This window comes from Mytilus californianus, unplaced genomic scaffold (assembly GCF_021869535.1).
Source record: "Mytilus californianus isolate M0D057914Y unplaced genomic scaffold, xbMytCali1.0.p SCAF_1, whole genome shotgun sequence".
Lineage (NCBI taxonomy): Eukaryota > Metazoa > Mollusca > Bivalvia > Mytilida > Mytilidae > Mytilus > Mytilus californianus.
Window position 1 is genome coordinate 83,312,175 of NW_026262581.1, and position 26,228 is coordinate 83,338,402.

The following is a 26,228-nucleotide window of genomic DNA, read 5'->3' on the forward strand; positions in this document are numbered from 1 at the left end:
TCTATATATCTAAGTGTACATAGATTCCATGTGCACATTTCTGTTGACATTTGCATTGGTACATTTGTATGTGTATAAAAATGGCTTTAATCTATATTTTGGAATAAAGCATTGTAAGGCTAAATTGAACGAATTTAAAACAAAAATAATGTAGGATTGATAATATAATTATATCAAAAATACTAATTTACCTTCAATGTTCTTGTATATAAGGTTCTAGCATCTTTTTTTCACGTTTTACCAGAAAGGAAGTCTGTTTGTTTACATTTTTGATAATATTCACTCGAAAAAAAGTGGTCACACTAAAAAAAACCCGATCAAATCACTCGAAAAACCACGAAACCCAGCCGGATACTATACCTACCGTGACAGGTCTAAATTAAATTATTGATTACGTGTAGTAATTATATATTAATGAGCTATTAACTATGGTATGAATTTTTACTTCCATTTGACAACGACCCACCATACGTAAAATGGGTATAATTTTGTGTTGCATTTTGTAAATATTTGTCCGAGTACTATAAATTCTATGTTTTGCTCGGTAAAACCAACGAGTGCTCGATTAGTAATTATTCACTGAATTTACACCCCTAGTCATAACTAGTGTGTTCTGTTTGAATTTTAACAAATAATTAAGAACTAGATCTCCCTTTCTCTGATAAAGAATGTTCTTAGAATGCATCAACATGATTTTTCTTGGTCATGCTAAATGCTGTAGGGAATCTCGTGCCAATTTAATACTGATCGTAAAAGTACCTTGATAGGGGAGGTGTGAATCAGTTGTGGAATAAAAATATTTGTTTAAAGAGTATGAACAATAAATACCGTTGTTTCGTGTAAACCAATTTAAACTGTTAACTTATTTAATTACAATTAACACATAGATTGTTTTTATTCTTAAATAAGAATTCCATGGTTTTGAGTGGTTTTACACTAGTAATTTTTTGGGGCCTTTTATATATTGCTGTTCGGTGTTGAAGGCCGTACTTTGACCTATAATGGTTTAATTTTACAAAATGTGACTTGGATGGAGAGTTTTCTCATGGGCACTCATACCACATCTTCTTATATTTATCATAAATACTATTTAAAAAATCAACTAAGTCTGTAATACGTTATTATTTCGAAATTTGTTAAAATAATGGTAATAAAATGATGTCTGTTGTGTCATTAGCTTTTTGTTGACACTAATGTCCTTGGGCAAGGAAATGCGTCTGCAGAATTCTACTTTCTTTACCAAAGAAGACATTTCATGCAGTCAATTGGACTTCCAATAAAATGTCCTGAATCAGGCCTGTTTCGGCGAAGTGGTGTGCTCATACCGTGAAACTAATTCAGTACGAGAGAGAAAGACCCTTGTTGAGAATTTTTATTTCGAAAATACACAATACTCACATGCAGAATCGGACTCAATAAAGAATCCGGTATCTGGAGTCGACATGGTTCGGTTAAATGCAGTGGTAATTCAAATACGCCTATAAGGGAAATGCTATCGGGCTTTCCAATTAGTTTTGTTAAGCTAGCAATTCGGTTTTGTCAGAATTCGGTTTGGACAATTTTAACTGCACCACTGTTCCTAACTAAACACTAACTTTACAATCGTTTACAAGGTAATAGCTGCATACCCGGAGATGCTTACCTTTCTAGTTTCAGTCTTTGTATAGGTCAATGTTTTTTTTCACATTATGCTTTATTTTATCACCTTGCACTTTCACGACTTGACTGTGGTTTTCTACAGCAGTTTGTTAAAATTTCTGACCAGTTGAACAGTTTGGTTTGATAAAACAAATTGCAATTTGGTCAGAATTTTGAATTAACTGCAATACGTGGAGAGCAACATTCACAGTCAAGCCACAGTAAAAGTGTGTGATGTTTTCAGATTTTGTCTTAACAAACTTGATAGAAAGAACAAACATGATCACATAATACATTTGTATACTTCAAAATTGATTCTTAAGTGATAACAAAAATTACATGCTTTTCATTTAATTGTTTCATTTTCATTAATGGTTTCTTCATTTGGTAAAACAAATTTCTAAAAGTACAGACACTACTGCTATAAACATACCTAAAATACGCAAAGCTTGCATTCGATATATTAAAATCGGCAATTTGTTGCCAGAGTCTATCTTTTTTGACATTTGTCGTCAATTTCGAATTAAGTTTTGGACTTTCAATTATGCTTGTTTCCAGCTTCACCAAAGAGACATGCATTGTCGAAATATGAATCTTGTGCAGTTAAATTGGAAACGTTTATGCTATTCAAAAGCCAAATGCATTTATGTCCAGCTCAAGCTGTTTCGGTTGAGAAATACATAAACTAACCATCAAGACTTATAACGACTTCAATTTATATTTAACGATTTAGCATCTGCCAGTCTTTTTACGCGTACATACACTAGCGGTATCTTCTTCGAAATTAGTGTCACTATTTTGTTGACGTAAACTGTTCAACATGTTCAAGTCTATGAACAATTTTAATGCCGCACTTTACATACCTTTGTTGCAATACTTCCCGTATACATAACCAGGCTTACAGACCGTTGTGTTATCACATAAACCATCAACATGATCACACATATAAGATAAACACCCCTCACATAATTCCAAACATTTGGTCCCAAATTGACCATTAGGACATTCTGAAAAAAATGTGTAAAATGTAAAATCAGTACGCATAGAATTACAAAGAACATCATTCGTTCTAGTCAACGAACACTGCATTTTTAGATATATCAATTTTACAATATGCAAGTTTTTGCATTTCATATTTGTTTTCTTATTTTGGAAGTTGGAAGAAATTCTCAAATTACATTCATTAATTGAAATTGATAAGTTGGATTGCTTATCGGATGCGAACGATTATTAAATACATTTCAATCAAATAACCCTCAGAATAATAAATGAAATTGAGCACGACATATTTCCATTTATTTTTAAAAGTTAATGTTATGTAATTCAGTGATCTCATTATCATACATTTTCCTTTTAAGTAATAAAAAGAAATTCGATTGATAAAAATTGTTCTTTGAAAATCAGAAACAAACTTTGGGTACAATTAAACCCCTGCCATCCGTCTTTACATCCATCGATGCATTCTCCAGTCACGTGATTACATTGTGGATTTAAACAATTTGCTGAACATTCCTCAAGACAGTCTTGTCCGTATCTACCACCATTACATGCTGTAAAATACAGTTATTTGTTTTACAACTGATTGCATAGACATTTACATGATATACTTTAAGAAACAACGTTCTCCCTTTTAATATACATGTAGGACTCTGAACCGCGATGGTACTTCGAACCGCGATGGTCACGTTGAAGTGCGATGGTCCACGCTTAAGTGCGTTGATCAACACACTGAAGTGCGAAGGTGATATTGTGACGCTAACTTGTTATTAAATACGCTGAAGTGCGTTGATCGCTACTCTGATTCACGATGGTCTATCTGTGACGTTGTGTATACTAGCTAAATGCGATGGTCTGAAGTTAAAACCCCATGTAATGTGGCGGTGTAGTGGTAAGCGTGCTAGACTTGCATTTGGAAGATCAAGTTTTATTTCTGGTCAGGTAAAACCAAAGACTTTAGTTTTTGATTTGCTATTTATTCGCTAAGCACACACCAGTATGGAGTCATAAAATAGACTGGATGGCTCAGATTAAGTATAATGGATTCGAGTTGGAAGACATGTCTTTATATTGATTGAGTGTTCAAGTGCTATACAAAATTAAAAAAAAGCGGATTCAGCGCAGCGGTCTATAGTACTAACTTAGCAGGATATGTTTGATTTTATCAAATATACTAGTAACTTGTTCTGGTCATGTCATAGGTAAGAAATTGCTAACATCACTCATTCATCTATTTATCTGATATCATAACAGTTTTTAAGAAATAAAAACCGCCAAGTACATTTATGGCTGACTCATAGTGAGACGTGACGCTTGTTCTGTCAAAACTTGAGAATTAGCTGCTTCTCCGCTGAGCAGCAGAAATTGAGAAGTACACCAAGTTGGGACCATTAGGGTTTATTTTGGTCTAACCAACTGCAGAAAATTAATACTGTAATCACAATAAAATTACTAAGATTGCGGGTTTTCTTACAAAGCAGGATTCATCTCAAAAATTAAAAAAAGTTATCGCTACTTGATATAACGAAAACATTGTTAATAATTTATTTTATTTTATCATTTAGTTGTCCACACAAAATCATGTGATGTATACTTAAAGCTTGGACTATTAAACTATGTTAGTATACTAGTCCTAGCTTAAAGAGAAGTTAAATTAATATTTAAATCAAGACATTTTATTTGTCTAACAAAACGTTTCGGCATACAGAGGCGGATTTTGAGGAGTGCCAACAGGGCCCGGCCCCTCTCCTTTTGTGGGAACAAATTGGTTGATTATATAGGGAACTACTGAAGCATGACTGGAGCGGGCCCCCTTTTAGGCAGACAGCCCAACCCCCTCTTTATGCAATTTCTGGATCCGCCACTGACATACATTAGACATGCTTTAGAACACTGGTTAGCCTATCTGCCGACCAAGATCATCTTTTAGCCGCCGTTTGCTGTCTGACTTAGTTTTACATATGTTTGTAACCTTCCTTTGTACGCATGAAACCTTCATCTACAAATCTTATTCTCCTGTCTGTGAATCCATTTAGTTTAATAACGTTGTATTTAAAAACGTCACAATATCCAAACGTCATGCAAAACCATCGCACTTCAGCGAAAGGACCATCGCACTTCAGCGTAGACCATCGCACTTCAGCATGATTATCGCACTTCAGTGTCCCCATCGCACCTCCGAGACCTACATATATATACGAGCATAACTTAACTCTTCCAAGTAAGGAATATGACGGTTGTTTTTTCCATTAGTTTGATGTGTTTAAGCTTTTTGATAGGGAATTTTCGTTTTGAACTTTCCTTGTAGTTCGGTATTTTTGTTATTTTACTTTTAAGATATAAATGCACTAAAACTGTATTCTTATAAGTCAAATTAACACAAAAAGTCATGTTCACAATGTTTCTCCTACCGGTTTCATATTTGCGAGATAATCATGGTTGTCTGTAAAAAAAATACGCAAATTAAGCAAAAACTTGGACACATTTATGAAAGCTATATTCCTAATTGTAACAACACATTGATAATGTTACGTCACAGCTAACATGCACATTTTAAACCAAAATAATGAAAATTAACTGTAAAAATAAAATGTGTCTCGACAAACAAAAGCATACAAAACATTAAAATCTAAAGACTGAGCAACACGAAATCCACAAAAAAAAAAAAAAAAAAAAAAAAAAAAAAACACGGAGGTGATCTCAGTTGCTCCAGAAGGATAAGCAGATCCTGCTCCACAAGTAGCACCCGTGTTGCTGATGTTAGAACAAATCCGGTAATAAGTCTAATTCGGTGAAAAGAGGATGAGAATGTGGCTACATGTACGACAATTGGAACATATCCGTCATCATCAGTGAAACGGATATTCCATAACGATTAACCAACTCGTGATGGCGTCCGTAAATTTTTCGAAAGGAAGGTTTTAATTTCACCACTTAGAACTCTTGGTTTAATAGCTTTCTTGTAAGCAGCAACCCTCTATGAAGGAAATCATGAGATGAGATGCAATCCCTGGAATATCGTATCATCTTGGAGATATATACTCCATATGCAGGCGCTGCTGAAATATTGCTACATAGAGATGAAAATTCACAATTGGAAAGTTTAACTCATATCTTTTTGTTTGTAAAGTTTTCTTCTCAAACGACCCTCACTGTCAATTTCTAGATGTTAGTCAAGATATGAGGCAGACTTAATAATGTTTCTGACAGATATTGTTTTCTATATAAAAAAATGGTTATCCGGCAAATGTGGGTGCAAAACTATTGGTTGTTGTCGTTTCAATTTTTTCAGCTTCGAAACTTACAAAAAATACCTTCTATAAGTATGAGTTTGTTGTCGGTAATATTCATATTTGGTTTGGAGGTCAGAGTTTACAAGTGATCAAAATTTTAAAAACCCGTTGACGATATGTGTTATGTAGGAGTATTTCTGCACTATTAATTAGACAAATTAAGCATGAATGGTCGAATGTTGGATATGTAGTCTTGTGTCAGCCTTTAGTTTAGCGAGAACACGCCGCTTATGGTGGGATTCGTTCTTCTCAGTCCAGTCTTTATATTTCGAGTTCATGTTTTTCAGACTCTTTTATCGTCGTTATTTTTGTTGCAATGAAATTTCGCCTTCCCCTTGATTTACAATGTTTGATAGTCCTTTTTAGTGCTTTCTGCCACTTTTTGGAGTTTCGTACTGAAAATAATCAGATAAACTCTCTCATTGTCGAGGCTGCTAGAATACCGTATTGGCATAAATGAATTCAAAATTTATTGGAGTTGTTTTTCAAAATTCAAAAATGACGGAATAGATCCAAATTATTGTGGCCAAACTGCAATGCAATATTATAAATTCGTCAAAAATATGTTTTATACCTTGTTCACATGTATAACCAGTCCAGCCGTTAAAACATCCAAAAATACAATTCCCGGATTCAAGGTCACATGGTCCTTGACAGTTTTGTGGGCAAGAGTAAGTACAAACAGGACCATAGTGTGTAGGCGGACAACCTAAAAAAGGTAATCGAAATAGCCCATGTCACTAAGTTGGATAACATATATTCTGACTACATAGTAGCTCTTCATAATAAGAATTGAAATGAATGACTATTTAATTTCAGGTGCATGTTAGGGTTGATGTCTTAAATATAGATTCTACCATTGCGTCGAGTGTGATACGATATTTATCCACTCGAGACAGTTAAATTTTCAAATTTAAAACGCGAGACTCGCCGAGCGTTTTAAATATTTAAAATTTAACTGTCGAGAGTGGATAAATATCGTATTACACGAGATTTGGTGGTGGAATCTGTTTCTCTAATGATTTTCAAACAATACGCAGGTAAATTTATTCCTTCTTTTCGAATGATCTGCAAAAAGATGTGTTCTTTCTATGTGACGTCATCAGGCATGGTCGCCTTTTTTCATGCCGTCACAATAGGAAATTCAGAGGAAAGCAAGAACATTCGACGTCATAATCGGATTTTAATCAATGAAGAACTGAGATCAAACGAACCACACGTTGATTAAATTTTTTTTATACAATGGGTGCAGAAAGGGATAAATTGACGAAGAATTAGAGAATATAGTATATACAACACCTCTTTCTTGTAATACGTATGCAATGCTGTTTCTCACTAGCAAACAAAACTCAGCAGTGGTTATCCATTCAATTGTTGTTTAAGTAAGTTGCTACTTCATTTTTTTCGAATTAGACAGAGTTGTAGTTTCTAGTTTGTGGCAGATCAAACAAAACACGTGTATGATAACTACATAATTATATGAAATGTTGGGTCCTCAATTCTCTCCAACTTCGTACTTTAAATGGTTTTAACATCTTTGACTCTAACGTCACTGATGAATCATTTTGTAGCAGAAACGCGCGTTTGACGAACAAAATTATAAGCCTGGTATCTCGGATAAGTTGTTTTAAGGATATCGTGCTAGAAGTATGAAACTTTAATTCTGATACTGTACACATCAATTTTATCTATGTGTTCTACTGATTTTAACGTCAGGCCAACCTTAAAAATATGTTTGTTTGCAGTTTTCCGACTGTACCTTCAGACTGCAGGGTCGGTAGGTAGGAAAAATATTTTATTTTATCAGCCAGAATAAAGTTTAAACAAGCAGTTTAACACAAACCAAGATTCTTGTGAAGAAAAAACATTTTGAAACATCAAACACTGAAAACCAACATGAAATGAACAGGCATTTTCAGGTAAACAACTTTTTAACCAAAACTGAAACTTAACATAGTGTCATTATACAATTCATGACATAAATTTATGGTATTATGAGATACTGGAACACTTATAAACAAGGAATGACTAGAATTGTTGTAAAGAAACATATTCACTGACATATATGCATCTTTACTAGAATGTTTTCATGAGAAGAGTATTTGCATCAGAAATATGTAGATATTAAAGATTCAAAAGACAATTTAGGAGTGTGTTAAAAAAAAAATCAACCATTGAATCTTCCTCAATTGAAAAAAAGACAACTTAAAAAAAAATATATTAAACATCTGACTGTTATAAAGGTTATATTTGGAAAGATATGTTGATGCCAGGCTTTAATTAAAACAAACAAAAATCTTAAGACTAGCTTTGGGGTGAAATCCATAACACCCCATTAAAAGTAAATGGTCTGTACTGAAATGTTTTGACTGCATAAAAAAATTGACAGCATAGCTCCTAGCTAAGGACATATTTCAATTCAATTCACACAGGCCACACAGTTTGGGTATATTTAATATTGTAAGAGAGAGAATAATTGCAATGAGTGGGACAGCCCCCCTTATCCTAAAGGAGCATGCTCATTGCAATCGAAGATATATTGATACAGAGAGAATACATTTATTTCTCAAGCCAACGATTCATTTTCTCTACATCTTTGTGTAGTTTCTGGGGCTTCTTATTGATTTAACATTTCAAATGCGTCCTTCCACAGTACAGGCGTGTTTACAGGTATCCATGAAGTCATGGAGGAGTGGTTCCATCTTTGTCGTCTTCATGACGATTTAAAGAAAATATGGCATACTTTAGGCTGCTGTCAAATTGTTGAACCACTGATATTGGTTCCATAAAGTCAGTCTCAAAAGATTCTGTATCCGATTTGTTTGAGACAGAAAGGGTTATCCTGTCGGTTTTATGAATATCCGCTGCATCATCTTCAATGGTATCATCGAAAAAATCATTCCGTGTGCAATTCTGCCTAAATCAGTATAAACAGTTTACTATGAAACTTTTCTGTGTATTATTTGTCTTAAAATTGACAGAAGACGACAGAATAAAGTACTGCTCCATGACTTCGTGGATACCTGTAAACAATCTCCATGTGCTTTACCATTAAAGTGTCCGATGAACGCTTGATAGGAAGGAAAGAAAAACCGAACTTCAAACATGTAATTGGCCTAGACCTGAAATCAATTCCGGAAACGACCCGAAATTCCGGATCGAGTCAAAAGAAGTATTAAAAATAATTTCTTCAAATTAAAAGCAATAAAATGTTCACAGTCGGGCGGATTTTCGAAGGTCGGTCGGTAAACTGCAAACAAACAATATTTTAATTTAAGCCGACATACTAATTTATATTTTCTGCATGTGTTCAAAAGCAACATGATTAAAACTAATTACTGGACAGCTGCTCCACGCGTTCCTAATAAATTAAAAAAAAAACGAATATTTAAATCCATAGCTGAATCATCACATTACTTTACTGACAGTGCTTGCAAATTGTAAAAGAGTTAACTATAAACAACAGCCCAAGTTGGAGTCTTGTCGACGTTGTTATTACCTCGTAATTCCCAAAGTACGTTGAAAGAGAGAATTTTCAAAATGCAAAGGTAATACGCATTGTTTATGACAACATTTTCGCTAAACAGTTGATAACAATACATTTTTATATATATATTATTTGGATATATTAACTGAACACCACATGTAGAAAGCATCTTCAATATACTGTAAACGTGGATATTGTTGCGATTTGAATTCTTTTTGGGCATTCAAATACAAGGACGTGTCTTGATATAAATAAGAACTTCCTCATCGAATATGCACTTGCAACATATAAACATATTGAAATCTTAATGTTTTATTTTAATAAAATCACTCACCAACAACCCCAATTTCACATAATTCAAGCATAGCATATGGATGTTGAACTCGTGATACAAAAGTTAAGTATCTGAAAACAGCAAAGAACCCGATTTCAGTAGGGAAAGATTTTCCATCATATAAAACAGTTCCATTTTTCCAGCCAGAGCTTGTGTTCGAAGCGTACACGGAATGATTACCCTCTGTTATAGTATGTTCTACAGTTAGAAAATTAACAGTCTTACTATCGAATGGAACTAAACATAAACTAATTACTGCTTAATTGTTATGGCCACAATGGAGACTTCATAGAAGGAATTCTCAAGAAAATAAAAGATCATACTAGGTTTTGGTTAAAGAGTATTTGAAATCCTTAAAATCTGTTAAAGGATTTCAAATGTTCATTGAATCGTAAAAAAACTATTTTCCTTTAGTTATTTTTTAGATGCCTTGTTTTTCAATGGCTTCAAAAAGTACAGATCAAATCTAAAATTATAAATGTATTTCACTCATAAGGATCCTTTTCAAAATCGTTTGACCATGTTTAATCCCATCCACAAGCCTTTGAAGCCATATTACTTTATTTTAGTATGATATGCAGAGTATTGAGTATTGAAATTTATTAGTTTGAGTCCTCCGCTGTCAAGTAAGTGGTAGGTTTGAATAAGTCTAATAATAATAAATAAGATAAAAAACCTGAACAAATTAAGTCAGAAAATGTCAGGGAATAACTTGGCACAAAACAGATGACTAAACATTATATTATTGCACTGAGTATGCTTTGCTTAATGTAATCTACTATTTAGCACAGCTGCCGTTTAGTTTTTAATATGTTATGACAGTATTTTTTTAAATATGCGTCAAAACATTTAAGTCTACCGTAATGAACTGAAGGACATAAAAAGGGGTACATGGTATAGCATTACATCCACAATCCAAGAAAACGAGTAAACTATATTAAGTATTAAACATTTAAAAAAACAATCCAACGGTCTTAATTTGTATATGTTTCGGCAAGTAAGTATCACCCGTCAAATAACGAGCTCCAAATTTTCCCAAATATATATCGAAATTTGGAACAATGCTAAGACTTGGACAATTTTTGCGGTGGACTAATTAATTGGCACTAGCATATGGATACAAATGAATGGATTTGTTAATAAAAGGACAATGCATCTAAATATATTAATATATTCTTACATAAGTTCTTACTTAATTTATATACCCTTGTACAGATGTATTCTATACAAAGATCTAAAAAATATTTTAACGATAAATGACGTTGACACAATACTTGGATTAAAAACGACATTAGATTAATTAAGTGTTTCTTTGAGTTGATATCCACAGTATTCATTATATTATTTTTTTCTAATAACTAACCTACCACCAAATGTAATTAATATTCCTGTTACAATGCTTGCTTTCTTCAGATCAACCAGAAATGTTACATTTTTTCCAAGTGTTCTAGAACATGAAGTTTTATTTCCGTCAGCTATGCTAGCTACTGCAGTACCACTTGGATTCTGTGTGACCAAACTGTCTGATGCCAAGTTATCTGAGATAAACAAAAAAGTATGTGGTAAGGTTCATTTTTTAAGTAATCTTAACATTAGGTCTGGTTAAATACAGATTTCAGTGCAGACAAAAGTTTTTGAAATAATGTATGGTAGTACATGTACTAGCATGCCTTTCTTGTATAACTTCAAGAACGCTAGCAAACAAAAGTTTGGGAAAGCATGATCAAAATTGCCAAATATAAACTTTTGGTAACCAGCTAACCTGAAGTTAAGACCAAACATTACATGACGGTACTATATGTTAATGCTAGGTTCCAGTGCTATAAATAAATTAATAGTTTGTTAGCATAAAAATCAAAATGGAAAAATACAACATAGTCAAAACCATCTAAGATGAACTTTATCTGAAGGACTTTCAACTGTTGATTCAGTATACTACATTACTCATAAAGTCCTAACATAGCCATGAAGCGCAACATTGTATCATTTTAAGCATTTCAATTTTAAGGACTGGGCACTTGGATACACTATTGTGCGAAGGAGGCTTATACAATTTAGCTGTTACTTTTAATTCACGTTGTTCTTTGTATACGATTATGACAGAAAAAAACTTAACGTTATTTTGTTACATACAAGAAGACCTCAACAAGCTAGCCACGTGGGAAGAAAAATGGATGATGCAGTTCCATCCCGATAAATGTGTAGTTCTGCCAATCACCAAAAAGAAGGAACCACTACACAATAACTATATCCTCCATTGCCACAACTTAAAACATGTATCATCAGCCAAATATCTGGGAGTCACCAAAACATCTGATCTAAAGTGGGGTGCTCATTTAAACAACATCTGTCAGAAAGAAAATCGGACAATAGGATTCCTTAGGCGAAACTTAAATATAGCAAACTGTATGATCAAGGAAAAGGCATATACAGCTTAAGTAAGACCGACAATTGAATATGCAAGTTCAGTATGGGATCCTCACCTACAAAAAGACAAGCATAAACTAGATATGATACAAAGAAGATCAGCAAGGTATGTTACAAACAGGTACCACAACACATCATCAGTTTAATAAATGCTACAAAAACTACAATGGCCAACACTAGAGGAGAGAAGAAAGAACGCTAGACTAACCCTTTTATACAAAATTTCAAATGAGGAAGTAAAGATTGATGCTGGCGACAAATTGATACCACCAGACAGACTATCAAGACATACTAACGTTCACTCTTTCCAAACACCATCATGCAAGACCAGCATCAGGAAAGAGTCCTTCTTTCCACGAACGATAAGAGATTGGAACACCTTACCTGCCTTGGTGACCGCTGCATAAAGTCCTGACTCGTTCAAGAGACTACTGCATGCACATAAGATCTCAAGTCCCATGTTTTTATTTGCACAATGTATAAATGTTATGTACAGCACATTTTTTTCATTTCTGTTAAGTTATTTTTTGGGACTTGTTAAGTATGCAAGCGCACACCAAACAGTGACAGGATAGTCAACCTAATGACGGTGGTCACTTAGAGGTAGAAGTAGAAGTACTATCTAAGAATGCTATACATACTAATGTTACACAATGACTTACACTTGTTACAATGGTTTCCGGTCTTTCTTTCCTTACAACCGTCTGTGCATACTGCAGTATCTTTATTGCAAAAATCATTTAAGCAGTCAACAGGGTTACATCCCCAAATACAAGAACCATTTCCAGGGAAGCAATTACCATTGATGCAATTTACGGCACATGATACCTCACAATTACTTCCCCAAAAACTCTTTTGACATCCTGTAATGAATAATATTTTAAACGACTAATACACTTAATCAAAAACAATACACTTAAAATTATTTATAAAATAACACAATGTTTTTAAGTAGAAATATATAGGCATCATTCATAACATATTCTTTTTAAACATTTTCAGGTCATTTGTATTAAGAGTGTTATTTAAACTTGGATGATTTGCAAGGTTGAACTAAAATAGAATGATACACCCAATTCATGTTTTTTTTCTTGTAGCTGTCTTTCCCCTTGGTTATCAACAAATTTCGACATATTTCCACACGATGAAAAAAATGCTTAAAATGTACATAATGTAGTAAAGCCGAAAAGGTGTTAATCATAATCTGTGAACATACTTAAGAATGGGTTCCTAACCTGTACAAAAGTTAACTAAGAGCAGACTTGTTGACTGCTTTTAAGGTTAACTTAAGAAGTCTTAAGCAGACACGCAATTTAAATGTATCGCTGTTAGACCAGATCTATGTATGCTTTTTTATGACAGCTACAGACCTATTGACAATTCTGATCCAAATCAGTTCTTGAAACAGGTCTGCATCATACTAGACCAGACCTGTGGACAGGTCTGCTTTTGACCGATTCTGAAAACAGGTCAGCTCCCTACCAGACATAAGGAGAGGTTTACTTTTTATATTAGACCTGACCATTTATTATATTAACGATAATCGTTTACTTCTTATTTCCAGTACAGCAAAACTCTACACATTAACATTTCTTTTTTATATTTATTCTTGAATAAATATATAATAATTGTTGTTTGACATTTATAAACATGCAGGAATCAAAAGAAAGGATTGTTTTTAATTTGGAGTATGGATAAAAAGGCTGTCCAATGCATTGGAAAAATAAATTAATATGATGGGATAGTAACAACATTTTGCATTCGTATATAGCAATATTGTTGTCCTTTATATAATATAATCCATCCTGATTTACAAATTTACTAATGAATGATATGAGAATATTATTTGCGTTATAAAGTACAAATATTGTCAGTTCTGCTTGATGCGGGCAAATGTTTTTGTTATACAGATCATTCTGAAATACCAAAACTGCTGATTTTTAGTGACGGTTCAATATTTTGAATAAAAAGAAGAAATGTTGGCACTCTATAAACTTAATAACAAAATGTTGTAGTTATTGTGTATCAATATTGCTGTCCTCTATATAACACAATTCATCCTGATTTACAAAATAATACTGCTTAATGCTAGCGGCATACTATCTTTATAATAAAGTTTAAATATAGTCAGTGTTAATTGATGCGGGCAAATAATTTGGCTTTACAAACCATTCTGAAATATGAAAACTACTAGTATTTAGTGACGGTTGTAAGTATTTTGAATGAAAAGGAAATGTTGGCACTCTAATATAAAAGCAAACAATTGTTTGGTCATTGTGTACTAATATTGATATCCATTATATGATACAATTTATCCTGATTTACAAAATTTGCTGATTTATTGTACCGGCTTTTTTTGTTGTAACAAAGTTCAAATATGGTCAGTCTTAATTGATGTGGGCAATTATATTTGTTTTAAAAACCATTTAAAAGTTTTTCATGAGTTACAAAAGCTACTAATTTATGATACTGGCATATTATTTGTATTATAAAGTTCAAATATAGTCAGTGTTAACTGATTGATGCAAATAAATTTGCAATATAAACCATCCAAAGATATCACAACAACTGATTTTTAGTAACGGTTCAGTATGTTGAAAAAAGAGGAACTGTTGGCAATCTTAATTGATGTGGACAGAATTGTGTATTCATTGTATACCAATATTGCTGATTATATTATGCAATTCATTCTGAGCTACAAAATTTACTGGTTTATGATACCGGCATATTATATTTTATTATTTAGTTCAAATATGGTCAGTTTTAATTGATGCAGCCAAATATTTTGCTATACAAACCATCATGAGATATCAAAACTACTGATTTTTAGTGACGGTTCAATATTTTGAAAAAAAGAAGGAAATGAATACACTAAAAATCTAAGGAGACATAATTGTTTAGTCGTTTTATACTTATATTGCTGTCCCTTATATTATACAATTCATCATGAGTTACAAAAGTTACTAATTTATGATACTTGCATATTATTCATGTTATTGTTATTGTTAAGTCCAAAAATGGTTAGTGTTGAATGATGCCGGGAAAATATGCTTGCTAAACAAACCATCCTGAGATATAAAAAACTACTGATTTTTGGCGACGTTTTAGTTTTTGAATAAAAAGAGAAAATGCTGGCACTCTCAATTGATGCAGACAAGATTTTGTAGGCTTTCTGTTCCAGTATTGCTATCATTTGTATTATAAAATTTATCCTGCACTAAATAACTTACTGATTTATGATACAAGAATATCATTTGTATTATTAAGTTCAAATATGGTCAGTGTAGGTTGATGCGGGGAAATATTTTAGCTTTATATACAACCTGAGATACCAACACCACTGATTTAAGTGACGGTTCAGTATTTTGAATAAAAAAGGAAATGTTTACACTCTTACTTAAAGGTGACAAAATTGTGTAGACATTGTGTATCAATATTGCTGTCATTTATATATTTCAATCCATCAATATATAAGTATGCCAATTTAAAGTACACTTGTTGAAATTGTTAATCGATGCTATCTGATAACCAAGTAAATGTACTAAGCTTACAAATATACATCGTAACTGCCACAGTTTAAAACGGATCAGAACTGAATCTTTTAAATATAGATGACTCAAAGAAGTTGATATTTTATTAAAATTTTTAATGCACGTTAGCTATTTTTAAACTGTATTCTTTATATCGAGAAACAATGACATTATAGAATATTATATCAATCGATGTAAGGTGGACATGGTCACAAATTAACTAAGTGTGGAGCAGACCAGTGAAAACTTAACTTTATAGCCGGTCTGATGTAATTGGAGTTGTCGAAGTTAACTTTGTGCAGGACTGGTTTCAAAGTTCAATTAAGTAGAGGACCTGTCTAAAGTTAACTTTTTCGGCAGTCATTAAAACGGTCCTAGAGACTAAATAGAGGGAATCAACTGAAGCGAATGACAAGTTAAAACCCTTGGTATATATTTTGGGCACTGTAGTGAGGAATGTGAGAGGATAAAACTGGGGTAATAGAATAGAAAAGATGAATAACTTATTTTATTCTTGGCAGAAAAGAAATTTGACTATTTTTGGAAATATTTAAATAATTAAAACATTGATAATTCCTATTTTCATGTTTATAGGAAGTGCTTAAATAGTTCCTGGAAAATAATTGAACGATATCGAAAACTGTTGTATAAAATTAATTTGGGATAATAAACCAAACAAAGTAATACGAAATTCTATCATTGGTCCATTCAACATTGGGGGGGTTTAAATGATTGATATAAGAAGCTACGTTATAGTTTTTAAAGCATTGTGGGTAAAAAGACTATACATGGAGCTAGCTAGTGCTCTTGTTGGAAATTGGAAGTTCATACCTCTTAAATATTTCAGTAGTTTGGTCTAAACCCGTAGTGTTTTAAACAAACAGTGGCGATATTAATACTGATGAAAATCTTAAAAATATCATAGATTTTTATAAAGATACCTTTAAATGTTAGAGCTTAATCGGTGGGGGTCTAGCAAAAAAGCCAAAAAATATTTACAGAGATATGAAGACAAATATTAAGGAATAAGGAAATGTTTCAATTTGAAACTATAATTTTGAAAAATTGGATTAAAAACAATCTAGTTTATGTGAATTATATTCTAAATGATAAAGACTGTGTTTATCAAAATGTAATTTTATATAAATTGAAAACAAATCGAACTAGATAGCTGCAATAAATTTGGTAAAGAAATCAATACCAAATGAGTTGTACACTATCTTAAAGTCTGAAAACTCTATAAACAGCACAGTCAATATTAAAAGAAACTAATTTACATGGGAAGATTTTCCAAATGAATTAGAAACACTATCAAACACATTTTTGTATAAATCTCTTGTAAGTCAAAATTGTGAACCACCTATTGAGCCTAGTAAACGGCTGTGTGTTCTTGAAATAGGAGAAATGTAATCTCAAGTCAATGCATATACATTTTTGTTCAAATATTTGAATGATGATGAACTCAAAATGTTTAGATGGAAATTGTAACAACATATTCTACCTACAAAGAAACTTAATTTAGTTGGAAAATTGTTAGAAACATTTCTAGTAACTTTTTTACACAAGAAGATAACGATCACTTTTTATATTGTGTTCATAATAGAATATATGAAGTTTTAAGGCGAGATAAGATAGCTTTTAAGATAACATTAAACCATTTAGTTTTCTGCGATTAGATTTCTGATGAATACTATTTTGATTTTAATTATTTTGTAACGATTGTAAATTTTTGGATTTACAGAGCGTATTATATTTCTGACAAAAGACAATAAATAATAGTGTGTTTTCAATTTTTATTAAAGAATTCAATAGGAGAGTAAAAGAGAAAAATAAAAATTACATTTTAGTAGCCATAAGACAACATTTAAATAATGTGTATGTGTGATATTTTAGAATAAAGTTATATATATATATATATATATGGTCTTTTGGAAATTGTTGTTTGTGCTGTATTTAGACCCCTCTACCAAGAAATTTGTTTTACATGCACACGTATAAAAATTGCGGTTTTTATCCAACGCAATCATAGGTTTGAACGTTGTTTTCAATTTAGACTTTTATATATTTTTTCGTTTGGGCTTGTATTATATTTTCCTTCGGGTTTATATGATCCGTTCATCCTATTTCGACGCTTTAAAATTCAAGAGTCTTTCCTAAATTGAGGTAAATTATATGGCCTTCCAAATACCATTTCGATCCCTAACATCACTGAAGAGACATAAATTGTCGAAATCCGGATATGGTGTACAAATTTTTGCACCTCATGTTTGTGGTATACCATCTTTTCCAAAAGTTTATTGTTTTCTGTTTGGTATTTAATTAATATTAAGATCCATTTTGTTAGATCTGGTGATCAATTTATTTGGCAATCGCCAATGGCAGTCAGCAGGGTTTAAGAACATCGGTTGTTCGACCTGTTAGTCAAATGCGTTTTGTTAAAATATACTTTTTCACTTTTTTTGGTCTTTTGGAAATTGTTGTTTGTGCTGTATTTAGACCCCTCTACCAAGATATTTGTTTTACATGCACACGTATAAAAATTGCGGTTTTTATCCAACGCAATCATAGGTTTGAACGTTGTTTTCAATTTAGACTTTTATATATTTTTTCGTTTGGGCTTGTATTATATTTTCTTTCGGGTTTATATGATCCGTTCATCCTATTTCGACTCTTTAAAATTCAAGAGTCTTTCCTAAATTGAGGTAAATTATATGGCCTTCCAAATACCATTTCGATCCCTAACATCACTGAAGAGACATAAATTGTCGAAATCCAGATATGGTGTACAAATTTTTGCACCTCATGTTTGTGGTATACCATCTTTTCCACAAGTTTATTGTTTTCTGTTTGGTATTTAATTAATATTAAGATCCATTTTGTTAGATCTGGTGATCAATTTATTTGGCAATCGCCAATGGCAGTCAGCAGGGTTTAAGAACATCGGTTGTTCGACCTGTTAGTCAAATGCGTTTTGTTAAAATAGACTTTTTTCACTTTTTTTGGTCTTTTGGAAATTGTTGTTTGTGCTGTATTTAGACCCCTCTACCAAGAAATTTGTTTTACATGCACACGTATAAAAATTGCGGTTTTTATCCAACGCAATCATAGGTTTGAACGTTGTTTTCAATTTAGACTTTTATATATATATATATATATATATATATATATATATTGGTATGACTTATTTTGAATTTTAAAACTAATTACTGCCCTTGGTAATTAGTGGAATGTAACAGGGAACATCAGGATGATCCTGAACCCCTTATAGATGATGAACAAGCCATAATTCCAAAAAAAAAAACGGTCCTAGGACTTAGTCTGCTTTTTGAGTTCACTCGATTTTGGTTCTGGTACCGGTCGAAGCAGTTGTTAAACTGGTCACATGTTAACCTTAACCAGTAAAAATAGCCAAACACGGAAGAGGGACAAACGCTAAGTTTGGAGAATATTCAGAGTTTATTCACAATATGATGAACCCACCATTAATGGCAACGTAACACAACTCAATAACAGGTCCATCGTAACGACCATCTACTTCTGTAGATCCTTTGTTATCGTAATAAATGACATATTTCCCAAGTTGATTAAAAGGAATAGTCTGAGTGATGTTTGGAAGACCAGGATCAGGATCTTCATAACAGGAATCACTGACAGGAGGAGTTGTTGATGTATTGGTCACACATAATTTAAATCCATCCATACGACGAGCAACTGTAATAAAAAAAATATATAAGGTTTTATTTTCAACGTTAGTAAACAAAAGCAGATCTTTGATTGTTTTGTTTTATTTATTTACTACATTTAGACTTGTAACGATTTACATCTTGATATATTGTATAGCCACATATGTATAACAGATGTTTTTTAGTTATTTGTATTACTGGGTTACTATCTCATTGATGAATACATGTACTCACACATCTCCTTATGTTCACACTTGTGAACAAAACTTTGATATTTTACAATCTGAGACTGAGTATATTGGAAGGTTTACGAAATCTTGCTATGTAGATTAGCTCCTATAAGTTTTATTGACTGTCCTTGCATCAAGAGCTCATCATGTTTATAACTGGCTTTATTCCAGATAAAACTGTATTTTGGGACTCTTTTATTTATAAAACAATACATTAATTTTCCTTCTTTTTTTTCGTTAGCACACGGCTGAGGTATGAGTGTCGTGTGTGTAATAGCTGAAAATAAATAACTTTACACAAGACAGTATGATAATGAATATTCTGCAACACATAATATGATAATGCAAAAAAAAAAAACAAATGTCTACAAAAGTGGAAAAAAATAATTAAACATATATAAATATAAATGATATACACGGTCCTATCTGACAAGCAAAATATTTAGTTTCAAATATTCTTCAAAGGTACTGCATTTGTTTTTACCTTTGTGCACAGTATAATTCTGTAAATTGGATCATTTTGACAGACATATTTCTTTTTTATAATTTTTTTACGCCTGTTTATAATATAACGGATATTTTCACTGATTTTGTAGTTGAATTATATTTTTTTGCTTTTACGGTCCGATACCAGATCTTTCACGATCCGATCGCAATGCTTGACTATAAATTCTGCAGTCAAATAAAGACCGTTCATTGTTTATTAAAACCATATTTAACTATTATTCCTTCTGATAACGTTTCGTAAGAATCACGGTAGGTATAGTGTATTGCTGGGATGGTTTCGAGTGATTTGACGACGTTTTTCCGAGTGAATATCATAAAGAACGTTAAAAAACAGACATCCATTCTTGTAAGCCTAATATACAAGATCATACAAGGTAAATAAGGATATTTTGATTTTTTTTTGTTTTAAAAACGATTAATTTAGCCTTACAATGATTAATTTTATAACATAGATTAAAGTCATTTTTATACACATGCCAGTGCAAATGTCAAAGGAAATGCATACATGGAATCTATATATACTTATTTGTTATACTTAAAATGCAATATTTTGATTGGCTTATACGAGGGTGTTAATTTACTCTATTATATGGTAAATACTCTATTACCCTTCATGGAGACGCTTGATCAAGTGTGCGCTTTATAAAATAATGATGGTTGTTATGTACAAGACGTCATAGTTTATTACTTTGAATTTGAAATTTAATCGACAGTAATAACAGAACATTCAGTATAATAAATTAAATAACACATATCTGAGAGGGTGATAGAGCAGATTGTTACCCCTCGAAAAGACATTTTCAACCTTTGCTTCGCCTCAGTTGACAATGTTTTCTCGGGGTAACAATCTGCTCTATCACCCTCTTAGCTATGTGTTATTTATATAATGTACGGACACTTAATAAAAACTCTTGTTATTGCATTGATAAGGACATTATGGAAGGTTAATTCATTGTTATAAGTCCGTGTTTTTTCGATAGCAGTCCATGTTTTGTTGAGTGCTTCCATGTTTTATCGAGTGAAGAAACAAAATTTCTATGGCAAACAATGTAATATGTCAGTGCATTCACGTTAAAAAAACAATGACAATGTTCAAATTAAGTTATTGTCAAGGCAAAAAACCAATGCATTAAACCAGTTTGATAATGCTGTATTAATTAGCACGTACATTTCATAATTGTATCGTTCATTTGTATATATTGCTGTTTGCCAAGTTTTATAATTACATGGACACCAGTATACGTATATTTAAATAGATCAAACATGTCTGCGCCCAATAAAGACTGTTTACATCATGCACGTCCACTGTTTTCAACCCACACAGGTTTACTTATGTTTGGATCGATCCAGCATGTCCACACCCTTGTGTAAAGCGGATAAATAGGTAGGGTTTTTTTTTAACGGAAAAACATCCTTAATGATCATTTGCTATTTGTCTTGATTATAATATGTTTTATCGTTCTAGATATGGAAAACAAGAACAATGATCAAATGAAGAGCAGTCTGATCAAGCGTATGTTATCTTTAGTCACACAGAAATAAAACACCGTCATAGCTTCCTTTACCTTAGAAATTAAAAGAATAGAAATTGACAATGTATATTTGTGTGGTGATTATGTTTTCATTTTGTTTTTATTTCAAAAGGATCGTATTAAAGCTTATTTATTTCAGTGTTTATGAAATACATTGGATAAGTCTCCGATGTTATCATCAGATCAGAAGTCGGTTCGTTGGTACTGGCATGATTTATAATGGTTTACTTTTACAATTGTGACTTGGATGGAGAGTTATCTCATTGGCACTCATATCACATCTTCTTACATCTATTTTCTAAAATTTTTTATCTCAAAGAGGGATTATGGAATAAAAATGTGGTCAATTAGGTCCTGTTCCGACCGGCAGTAAAACCCTTCCCAAAGAAGGGCGTTCGTTTGGCTGTGTTGGATGTTCAAGTACACAGCCACGTCCTATCAGAATGGGGCGTGAAAAGAGAATGACACGTTCTTTGCACGTTAAGAACCCTTGTAACAACTCTTTCATGGTCCGTAGGTGGCCTGTTGAAAAGTCAAATATTTATCCATATCCAATATACCCTCATTTTCCAGTGCAAGGCAGTCTAAATTTCCCGACCTTCATCCAGAACGGCCTGTATTACAGGACATTCCCAATTTATTTACTGTTAATCTATTCTCTTCCTGAACATGCATCAAATAGTTGCCACTTGATATAAAGCAAACAGCACTTTATCATCTAAAATTGTCCTTTTTCAAATTTTAAAATTATAAAGAAACTAAGGTTTCAACTCCCTTAGATGGACTTGGCTATTTTTAGATCCCTTTTGGTCATATGGCTTTTCAACTGTTTCGGTTCTTATATATTGGCTTTCAAATATTTGGCTTTAAGCGTTTCGGATGGAGAGCGATCTAAAAAAAAAGCGCTTCAGACTCATTTTTTGTTAGATATTCCATTCAATTCAAATGTCAATGAGAAATAAAATATAGACGGGTTAAATGTGTGTTTTTGTTTTTTTGTTTTTCGCTATTGTAATTTGTTTAGGAGGGCTCTTTTAGTAGAATACTTGTGTTTATATTGAATTTTTCGGATTTTTTACTGTTACCCCTTAGTTTTCTTACCCCTATTTTAAAAACTCGCCACTCAATCATACAATATTATTGACTATAAAAACAAAGGAAGCATTAAATGAAATTGAAATGATTATTAGTCCGGTTCTAAAGACCGTTCAAAAGGGCCTAATGATTTCTTTTATATTGTAATACTGCAAGGTTATTGTAAAATGTTTTTAGTACAGAATAATAATATTAAAAAACACGGACAATGTAAAACGCTGAATTTTAAGTGAAATTCAAGGAAATTGTGCGTAGTTTGTGATCAAAATATGTATAGTTTTCAGAATAAGGTGACCAGTCATGAAACTATTATACTTGCGAAATAGCAGTAAATCGATCTGATTACATATAATATCACTCAAAAAACCCTGATCTACACTCGAAAAAAGTAGACCGATTCACTCGAAAAAACATGATCTCAGCCGGGCACTTTACCTTCCGTGAGAATAGTGTCTATCAAATAGTTCTTTCAGCTCAATTATGAACTGGGTTTGCCCTCAAACTTTAAGTAATAATTAGTGACATATGAAGGATGTACTTAGGTGAAATTAAAGAAATCTAGAATTTAAAATTGATACTATAAGTCAGAAGAACATTAGTTAAGGAACAAAATAAGCTGAAAATACTGATAGGTTATGGAGCTCAGCTTGATCTATTTGATTAAATTTGCTTTTATATAACCGAAAGGACCGAGTATTTTATGACAATTGAAACCGTGCAGTCGGTACTGTCTATTAGTAATCAACAGCATGAGTTCTAATTTCGCATATACTAATAAAAATCAGCTGGGATAGGACTGTCCTATATATAAGTTTTGTTAATCATATTTGTTAGGTTTTTAAACAAAAGCAATCTGAAATTTAACGTAAGTTTACCAATTATTTTGTATTAAAAGGGCAATGTTTCATGTTTTTGTTAATCACGTAAATCATAAATCAGTAATGATATACGAGACGCGTATTTCAATAAGCAATAGAAAAAAGACAGAATTAGCCGAATCGTTGAATACAAATACGAGTATTTTAAAATGATGTTGATATATCATGTAATTTAAACATAAGTTATCACCAGTATACTGCATTAATGCAACACTAATTAAACATCAACAAAAATGATAGCTGACAGATATTTGTATTTAACCAGTAGAGATCATGGAGAGTGAGGTAGTAGTTGATTAAAACAACCGAGTTTTTTGTCTCTCACAGGGTATTTTAAAGCTGTGTCATCCTTTGATATTATATTGTTTTACTATCATTACTCGTTGACTTGAAGTTTCTAGTTTTAGGAATAACTTTTAGGTTTTATGTATATTACAACTTATTGATTACTTCTACATGAATCGGAAGTTTAAAATATCTATGGTATTTACATGTATAATTATGTATTTTATTTGTATACTTACAATCTTCTCTGTAGTAATCAGTTATATCTGTGATACATATACTTACAACCTTCTCTGTAGTAAATAGTTATATCTGTGATGTATATACTTACAGCCTTCTCTGTAGTAAATAGTTATATCTGTGATGTATATAGTTACAGTGTTCTTTGTAGTAAATAGTTATATCTGTGATGTATATACTTACAGCCTTCTCTGTAGTAAATAGTTACATGTATATCTGTGATATATATACTTACAGCCTTCTCTGTAGTAAATAGTTACATGTATAACTGTGATGTATATACTTACAGCTTTCTCTGTAGTAAATAATTACATGTATATATGTGATGTATATACTTACAGCCTTCTATGTAGTAAATAGTTACATGTATATCTGTGATGTATATACTTACAGCCTTTTCTGTAGTAAATAGTTATATCTGTGATGTATATACTTACAGCCTTCTCTGTAGTTAATAGTTACATGTATATCTGTGATGTATATACTTACAGTGTTCTCTGTAGTAAATAGTTATATCTGTGGTGTATATACTTACAGCCTTCTCTGTAGTAAATAGTTATATCTGTATTGTATATACTCACAGCCTTCTCTGTAGTAAATAGTTATATCTGTGACGTATATACTTACAGTGTTCTCTGTAGTAAATAGTTATATCTGTGATGTATATACTTACAGCCTTCTCTGTAGTAAATAGTTATATCTGTGATGTATATACTTACAGCCTTCTCTGTAGTAAATAGTTACATGTATATCTGTGATATATATACTTACAGCCTTCTCTGTAGTAAATAGTTACATGTATATCTGCGATGTATATACTTACAGCTTTCTCTGTAGTAAATAGTTATTTGTATATCTGTGATTTATATACTTACAGCCTTCTCTGTAGTAAATAGTTACATGTATATCTGTGATGTATATACTTACAGCCTTCGCTGTAGTAAATAGTTATATCTGTGATGTATATACTTACAGCCTTCTCTGTAGTAAATAGTTATATCTGTGATGTATATACTTACAGCCTTCTCTGTAGTAATTAGTTACATGTATATCTGTGATATATATACTTACAGCCTTCTCTGTAGTAAATAGTTACATGTATATCTGCGATGTATATACTTACAGCTTTCTCTGTAGTAAATAGTTACATGTATATCTGGGATTTATATACTTACAGCCTTCTCTGTAGTAAATAGTTACATGTATATCTGTGATGTATATACTTACAGCCTTCTCTGTAGTAAATAGTTATATCTGTGATGTATATACTTACAGTCTTCTCTGTAGTAAATAGTTATATCTGTGATGTATGTACTAACAGCTTTCTCTGTAGTAAATAGTTATATCTGTGATGTATATACTTACAGTGTTCTCTGTAGTAAATAGTTATATCTGTGATGTATATACTTACAGCCTTCTCTGTAGTAAATAGTTATATCTGTGATGTATATAGTTACAGTGTTTTTTGTAGTAAATAGTTATATCTGTGATGTATATACTTACAGTCTTCTCTGTAGTAAATAGTTACATGTATATCTGTGATATATATACTTACAGCCTTCTCTGTAGTAAATAGTTACATGTATATCTGTGATGTATATACTTACAGCTTTCTCTGTAGTAAATAGTTACATGTATATCTGTGATGTATATACTTACAGCCTTCTCAGTAGTAAATAGTTACATGTATATCTGTGATGTATATACTTACAGCCTTTTCTGTAGTAAATAGTTATATCTGTGATGTATATACTTACAGCCTTCTCTGTAGTTAATAGTTACATGTATATCTGTGATGTATATACTTACAGTGTTTTCTGTAGTAAATAGTTATATCTGTGGTGTATATACTTACAGCCTTCTCTGTAGTAAATAGTTATATCTGTATTGTATATACTCACAGCCTTTTCTGTAGTAAATAGTTATATCTGTGACGTATATACTTACAGTGTTCTCTGTAGTAAATAGTTATATCAGTGATGTATATACTTACAGCCTTCTCTGTAGTAAATAGTTATATCTGTGATATATATACTTACAGCCTTCTCTGTAGTAAATAGTTATATCTGTGAT

The 26,228-nt window shown here is 32.0% G+C and overlaps 1 protein-coding gene across 7 annotated transcripts in view; it reads right to left on the reverse strand.

The window, feature by feature from the left end:
- LOC127724962 (multiple epidermal growth factor-like domains protein 10) overlaps nucleotides 1–26,228 on the reverse strand; it is a 178,358-nt gene that overhangs the window by 23,463 nt on the left and 128,667 nt on the right. For 5 of the 7 annotated variants that reach the window (XM_052231972.1, XM_052231971.1, XM_052231966.1 and 2 more), the window contains 7 exons: nucleotides 19,186–19,416; nucleotides 12,838–13,038; nucleotides 11,116–11,286; nucleotides 9,749–9,946; nucleotides 6,502–6,636; nucleotides 3,051–3,188; nucleotides 2,502–2,645 (listed from right to left, as the gene is read on the reverse strand). In XM_052231972.1, coding sequence (XP_052087932.1) covers nucleotides 2,502–2,645; nucleotides 3,051–3,188; nucleotides 6,502–6,636; nucleotides 9,749–9,946; nucleotides 11,116–11,286; nucleotides 12,838–13,038; nucleotides 19,186–19,416 — 1,218 coding nt within the window. The remainder of the gene's footprint in view (nucleotides 1–2,501; nucleotides 2,646–3,050; nucleotides 3,189–6,501; nucleotides 6,637–9,748; nucleotides 9,947–11,115; nucleotides 11,287–12,837; nucleotides 13,039–19,185; nucleotides 19,417–26,228) is intronic. The other 2 variants (XM_052231974.1, XM_052231975.1) reach the window with 2 other exon arrangements.